This window comes from Littorina saxatilis, linkage group LG5 (assembly GCF_037325665.1).
Source record: "Littorina saxatilis isolate snail1 linkage group LG5, US_GU_Lsax_2.0, whole genome shotgun sequence".
NCBI classification, from domain to species: Eukaryota; Metazoa; Mollusca; class Gastropoda; order Littorinimorpha; family Littorinidae; genus Littorina; species Littorina saxatilis.
This window is the reverse complement of record NC_090249.1, coordinates 1,357,899-1,365,398: the sequence shown is the minus strand read 5'-3', so window position 1 is coordinate 1,365,398 and position 7,500 is coordinate 1,357,899. Positions and strand designations below refer to the sequence as shown.

Sequence of the window (7,500 nt, the reverse complement as noted above, 5' to 3'; positions counted from 1 at the left end):
TTTGACATGAGAGTTCTTGGGTATGATATCCCCAGATTTTTTTTTCATTTTTTTGATAAATGTCCTTGATGACGTCATATCCGACTTTTTGTAAATGTTGAGGCGGCACTGTCACACCCTCATTTTTCAATAAAATTGATTGCAATTTCGGCCAAGCAATCTTCGACAAAGGCCAAACTTTGGTATTGCATTTCAGCTTGGAGGCTTAAAAATTAATTAATGACTTTGGTCATTAAAAATCAGAAAATTGTAATTAATTTTTTTTTTAATAAAACGATCCAAAATTACGTTTATCGTATTCTTTATCATTTTCTGATTCCAAAAACATATAAATATGTTATATTTGGATTAAAAACAACCTCTGAAAATTAAAAATATAAAAATTATGATTAAAATTAAATTTCCGATATCGATTTAAAAACAATTTCATCTTATTCCTTGTCCGTTCCTGATTCCAAAAACATATAGATATGATATTTTTGGATTAAAAACACGTTCAGAGAGTTAAAAAGAATAGAGATATAGAAAAGCGTGCTATCCTCCTCAGCGCAACCGCTACCGCGCTTTTCTGGATTGTTAATTTCACTGCCTTTGCCACGAGCGGTGGACAGACGATGCTACGAGTGTACGGTCTTGCGGAAAAATGCAATGCGTTCAGTTTCATTCTGTGAGTTCGACTGAGCTTGACTAAATCTTGTGTTTTCGCCTTACGCGACTTTCTTTCTTTCTTTCTTTCTTTCTTAATTTAGTTATATGTTTTTATCTATTTATGTTTTTGATTTTTTTCATTTTGGCTAAATCGATTTAGCACATTTACATTAGTGTCACGCACATAAAAATGTCAACAAAAAAGACCAGACGGGTGGTCAGGAAGTAACCAAGATGTTTTTTTTCCATTGAGTGTGAAGCTGAGAGAAAGAGTGAGACTGAAGGAAAACAATAATAACTTAATAAGAATTACAATGATAATAAAAATAGAAAAATAAAAAAAACGCACGCACATGTGTGATTAACAATGTCTGATCTCCTAAAAAAAGAAGAGAAAACCAAGATGTTGATTTGTGGTTATGTGCCCGTGTCTCACGATGCTCTTATCCACGCTCTGTCATCATTTACATCATCCTTTATACGGGGAAGAAGGCCCTTTAGCAATTATATTGCTGATGTTGATGCTTGTGTTAGTTTATTTTGTTCAATTCTGTCCCGATAGTTGTTCAATTTTGTCCTTGCTGATAATTGTGTGATCCTTTCGTCTTTGGTGTTCTTTGTTGAAAAAAACACAAGTCATGATCGATTCAACTGATGCACATCTTTTACTAAAGTGATGACGACACACACAAAATACTGTTACAAAAGTGGACGGAGTATTGTGAGCAAGCAAAGATCAAGACAGCGTGAGCTTGACCAGTTGACCCCTTGGAGCCAAATTAATCACAATCCATCTGATGAGGGAAAAGTTCTAAACCTGCATCAGTTTTCACCGGTAGTTTCTCCGAATGCGGAAATATTGTTCAACACCAGTGTCAGGTGACAGAGTGTAAATAACAACATTCCTCATCGTGGAAATTAATATATAAAAAAAAGGTATGAGATAAAAACAAAGTCTCTAGTAGTAGTATATTCGGACATTGTCTTGAATCATCCATAGAGTCTCTAGTAGCAGTATATTCGGACATTGTCTTGAATCATCCATAGAGTCTCTAGTAGCAGTATATTCGGACATTGTCTTGAATCATCCATAGAGTCTCTAGTAGCAGTGTATTCGGACATTGTCTTGAATCATCCATATAGTCTCTAGTAGCAGTATATTCGGACATTGTCTTGAATCATCCATATAGTCTCTAGTAGCAGTATATTCGGACATTGTCTTGAATCATCCATATAGTCTCTAGTAGCAGTATATTCGGACATTGTCTTGAATCATCCATATAGTCTCTAGTAGCAGTATATTCGGACATTGTCTTGAATCATCCATATAGTCTCTAGTAGCAGTGTATTCGGACATTGTCTTGAATCATCCATATAGTCTCTAGTAGCAGTGTATTCGGACATTGTCTTGAATCATCCATATAGTCTCTAGTAGTAGTATATTCGGACATTGTCTTGAATCATCCATATAGTCTCTAGTAGCAGTGTATTTGGACATATTTTAAAACACCTATTTAGTCTCCAGTAGCAGTATATTTGGGCAGTGTCTTGAAACATCCATGCATCTACAGCTTAATCATCATGCCCTGTACAGGTCGACTTGTGGTGGAATTTTCTCAGCTAAAAAACAGTGGGATAGAGATCCAAGTGATGGAGACCAACCCCCACAACCCCCTGCACAACCTCCGCCTGGTCCCCCCAGGCTACGAGAACACTCACCTGAGGTTCCCCTTCCACCCGCTCTTCCTGCAGTTCTTGAAGAGATTCTCCGAGATCCGCTTCATGGACTACCTCAGCACTAACGCTCACCAGGTATGTGTTCTAGTCTGTATGCTGGGACAGGGAAAGCGACTGAAATAGAGAAGGGGTGTGGAAGGAGGATTTGGTGGGAGAGGCCCAAGGGTAATACAAATGCGCGTGGAAAACACAAACACATCTAACGAAAGCTTTCTTTCTGACTAATACAGCAATACCAAAAGTGTAGAGACGGTGTATAAATATGGACAAGAACAGTTTTGTCCAAAGTAAAATACCTAAATTCAATGTTACAGCTTGTTCTTATACCACAAAGTGTCTGCAGTTTTCCTGTTAGAGCAAATGATGATAATTTTATCAATTTTTAAAAAATTGACCAGGTTGCATGCCACGCGCAAACATAGCAAATAGTTACGGATCGTACATGGGCGTGGAAGAGGCAATGGTGTACAGGTATTTAACTTGTTCTAGTTCCCATTCTCAATCCTATAAAGACACCACTTCAGACCAGAAGTTTGCACTTGTTTTCTCAAATACTGATACGTGGCGTTGTGATGCATGGGTCAAACAAATGTGAGTGTGTGTGTGGGGGTGTATGTGGGTGTGTGTGTGGGTGTGTGTGTGTGTGTGTGTGTGTGTGTGTGTGTGTGTGTGTGTGTGTGTGTGTGTGCGAGTTGGAAGGATGCTCTTGGTTTAGATACGCGCTCATGCGTTATTTCTCTATGAACTTTTATATCATGCTGGTGTGTTTTTATACGCACTTAATCTGAGGATATTTGATTGGTTCTAAGTTTAACTAAGAAAGAGAGAGAGAGGGCGAGAGAGAGAGAGAGAGTGTGTGTGTGTGTGTGTGTGTGTGTGTGTGTGTGTGTGTGTGTGTGTGTGTGTGTGTGTGTGTGTGTGTGTGTGTGTGTGTGTATGTGTGAATGTGACACGGTTTAGTGTTGTTAGTTTTAAGTGCAATCCTTAATTCTTAGTAAATGTGATGTATTTTATGTCTGTGATCGCCTGACACTGCATGGCAATTTTCCTTGTTTTTATAAGGACAGTAAAATGTTGAGTCTTGAGCCTTGAGTCTTGAACCAAACTCTTTCTTGTCATCGTACTTGGTGATAGCCTCACTGAAAGGGAGAGTCCTTCTCGTGAAAAGAGTTCTGCTGACTGTCTCAAATCTCGCCACATCCCTCTACTTGGGGAGATACCAAAAATAACATCCTGACTGCTAATTTTGCAGAGATGTTTTTTTTTTTAATGAATTCATTTCGCACTTTGATACCAGTAGCTTTCATGAAATTCATATTCATACAAAATCTCCCACTCTGCAAAGAAGGCACCCAGAATGTTGATTTGTGGTATGTGTCCAAGTGGAGGGATGGTCTTATCCCATGTAAAAGTCAGGCCAGACCTGAGCTTGTGAGCTGAATATATGATGATAAAATCGTTTATTTAACGTCACTCTGTAAAAACATTGGCGACATTTGTCTTAGATTAAGAACACACACAGGCACGCACACAAACTTTCCCTTTATGTACAGTGGTTCACCACCCTCCCGCCCCCCGCACACTCTCGCTCATCTAATTAAAAATGGTGTTAAGAGATACTTGGATATAAAATGGTATTTTTAAAAGTTCTGATAAAAATATATAGTAGCTGTATGAGAAGCAATGGCGTCATCCGCAGCAATGTCTCTTCATATCCAGGGACCAAGTGGGTGCGTGTGCATAAGTCCAGCGATAAGTTGAGCTGAATCTTGTCTATGGGAAATGGGTGCAATGGCCTGGTACATAAGACGCCGGTGTAACACGAGAAAATTACTCCCACGAGATTTTTACTCCGGAGTAAACATTTCGTACGAAAAACTTACTCCCTTTACAAAAAAAGCACTCCCCCATTGCACGAGAAAATTACTCCCCAAGACAGGTGAGTTCCGAGTAAACATTTCGTACAAAAATGTTACTCCCCTGACGAATAAATAACGAATAAATTACTTCACCCCAACACGAGCAATTTAACTTCCCATGCCAGGTGTACGAAATTTTTACTCCCTTGTCCCCTGTTAGTCTTGGTGGCGGAAGGCGTGGAAGGAGGGTAGTGCGATAATCGTGTGTGCGAGATCAATTGTTGGCATTATCCCTTCGCCCGCATCCCATTTTTGCGTACGAGATTTTTACTGGAAGTAAAAAAAATGGGGAGTAAAAATTTCGTGGAGGGAGTAATTTTTTCGTGCCTTGGGGAGTTCTTTTCTCGTACGAAAAGTGTACTCGGAGTAAGAATTTCGTACGAAATATTTACTCCGGAGTAAATTTTTCGTGGAGTAAAAATTTCGTGTTACACCGGCCTCCCGTGCGGAAGGTCGCTTTTTTTAATCCCGGCCGCGCCTGGTGGGTTAAGGGTGGAGATTTTTCCGATCTCCCAGGTCAACTCATTTGCAGACCTGCTAGTGCCTTATCCCCCTTTGTGTGTACACGCGGCAAGCACAAGACCAAGTGCAGACGGAAAAGATCATGTGATCCATGTCAGAGTTCGGTGGGTTATAAAAACACATAAATACCCAGCACGCCTCCCCCGAAAGCAGCGTATGGCTGCCTAAATGGCGGGGAAAAAACAGTCATACACGCATAAACCCACTTGTGCCAAAAACACGAGTGTCCGTGGGAGTTTTTGCCCATGAACGCACAAGAAGAAGGAGAAGAAGAAGAAATATACGTGAGAAGGACTGTGCCTTGAACACTATGTCCGTCAAACGCAGCCAGAACCAACGACATGGGACACGATGAAGGCTGCTGACTACCACACCCAGGCGGGGTCTGATGGGGGGTCCATCGAGTACCTGGTGCAGCTGGTCAACACGGTAGGGGTCAACGCCTGGGTCAACATGCCCCACGCTGCGGATGACAACTACGTCAAGCAGTTCGCCACGTACATGAAGCAACATCTAAGACCTGATTTGAAGGTAAAGAGAAATCCTTGAGGATAAGTATTCTTGGCGGTAGTTATTGTATGTTAAAAGACACTGTTCACCTCGTATGAACGATCGTCTCTAAACTAACACGGATCTATGCAGGCTTTAAGATTGGACACGAGCATCCGTCCACTTACACTCATTCCAAAAATAAACAAGAAATTCCTCCGAGGTAGGAAAAACACCCCCGTCCTTACCATTCTCACTGCCACCAACTGAGAAGGTTATTTCCCTTTGACCATTAATATGTCCCTCTATAAGTCCTTGTAGAATCTTAATCCACCAATAACTCCCTAACCGTGTGTTTGACTGGTCCCAATTTTTGTAAGGACCGTCTCAGGAATGTATAGAACCTGTTCACCAAGTTTGGTGACGATCGGTCCGTTCATTCTTGAGATCTATATGCGAACACAAACAAACAAACACATCGACCGAATCCTATACACACCCCTATACCGGGGGTGTAAAAAAAGCCTGCCTGCTTCTGTGGAAAGTGGGATTGCTTTCATTCTTAAAGGAATTTTGCGGATTGACTTAGATAGCAGTTACGAAATCATTTCAGCACCATATTCCTGCTCTGGTCAAAAGGCAGCTGCGCCGTAGATGTTTAGTAATGTTCAAGTTGATGGATGCCCTTATATCCAATATAGAAGTCTGGGCAGATGTATGTTGATCGACAAGCTGCTTTACAATAGAAGGAATATATCTTTGAATGGCCAATACCACGTGGCTGGGTTACTCGATATAAGATACCGAATGAGTGATGCAAGGTGAGATCTGTTATAAGAATTTACTTTTGGACCTGATGCCGTTTATAATTTCGAACGGAGGTTGCCATTTGCTTGTGTTCTTGTCTTATTTATTCTCATTTAAATCTCTGGAGTTTGTATCAAAAAGCCTGACCGCGACTGGTCGATCGAACTACTACTACTACCACTACTACTACTACCGCTACAACTACTACTACTACTACTACAACTACTGCTGCTGCTACCGCTACTACTACTACTACTACTACTACTACTACTACTACTACTACTACTACTACTACAAAAGAAGACGGTTGGAGGATACCATATTTAGATTGACCTGTCCTGTGAAACTAGCTCCTGTGATCTCAACACACTCACTTGGACACTATTCCAGGCATTTCATTGTGAAGGTTGTGGGGTACGCCATATTGTATGTTGCTCGTGCAGGTGTACGTGGAGTACTCCAACGAGGTGTGGAACTTCAACTTCCGTCAGAACAAGTACACGCAGGAGCAAGGCACACCGCTGTGGCCCAATGACGAGTCATGGATGGCGGGCAGGAAGTGGTTCGTTCAGAGAGCCACTGAGGTGGCCAACATCTGGTCACAGGTAGGGTGTGACAAACTGACATAGACGGGAGGTGGGTGATAGGACGTCTAACACCCTGAGGAGTTGTTGTTGTTGTTTTTGTTGTTGTTGTTGTTGTTGTTGTTGTTGCCTGTTTGTTTGGTGGTTGTTGTTTGTGTGGTGGTTGTGTGTGTGTGGGGGGGGAATTGGGGTGGAGGAGTGTGGTGGTTGTGTGTGTGTGGGGGGGGGGGGATTGGGGTGGAGGAGTGTGGTGGTTGTGTGTGTGTGGGGGGGGGAATTGGGGTGGAGGAGTGTGGTGGTTGTGTGTGTGTGTGGGGGGGGGAATTGGGGTGGAGGAGTGTGGTGGTTGTGTGTGTGTGTGGGGGGGGGGAATTGGGGTGGAGGAGTGTGGTGGTTGTGTGTGTGTGTGGGGGGGGGGGGGGATTGGGGTGGAGGAGTGTGGTGGTTGTGTGTGTGTGTGGGGGGGGGGGATTGGGGTGGAGGAGTGTGGTGGTTGTGTGTGTGTGTGGGGGGGGGATTGGGGTGGAGGAGTGTGGTGGTTGTGTGTGTGTGTGTGGGGGGGGGATTGGGGTGGAGGAGTGTGGTGGTTGTGTGTGTGTGGGGGGGGGGGAATTGGGGTGGAGGAGTGTGGTGGTTGTGTGTGTGTGTGGGGGGGGGGATTGGGGTGGAGGAGTGTGGTGGTTGTGTGTGTGTGGGGGGGGGATTGGGGTGGAGGAGTGTGGTGGTTGTGTGTGTGTGTGGGGGGGGGGATTGGGGTGGAGGAGTGTGGTGGTTGTGTGTGTGTGGGGGGGGGG

The 7,500-nt window shown here is 43.1% G+C and overlaps 2 protein-coding genes across 2 annotated transcripts in view; both read left to right on the top strand.

The window, feature by feature from the left end:
- Window positions 1-6,727, top strand: part of LOC138966035 (uncharacterized) — a gene marked incomplete at its 3' end in the record, with an annotated part of 13,180 nt that extends 6,453 nt beyond the window's left edge. Inside the window, 3 exon segments of the mRNA XM_070338124.1 lie at window positions 2,243-2,460; window positions 5,154-5,357; window positions 6,566-6,727. Of these exon segments, the coding sequence (XP_070194225.1) occupies window positions 2,243-2,460; window positions 5,154-5,357; window positions 6,566-6,727 (584 nt within the window).
- Window positions 1-7,500, top strand: part of LOC138966036 (uncharacterized) — a 53,349-nt gene that overhangs the window by 43,129 nt on the left and 2,720 nt on the right. The gene's annotated exons all lie outside the window — the stretch shown is intronic.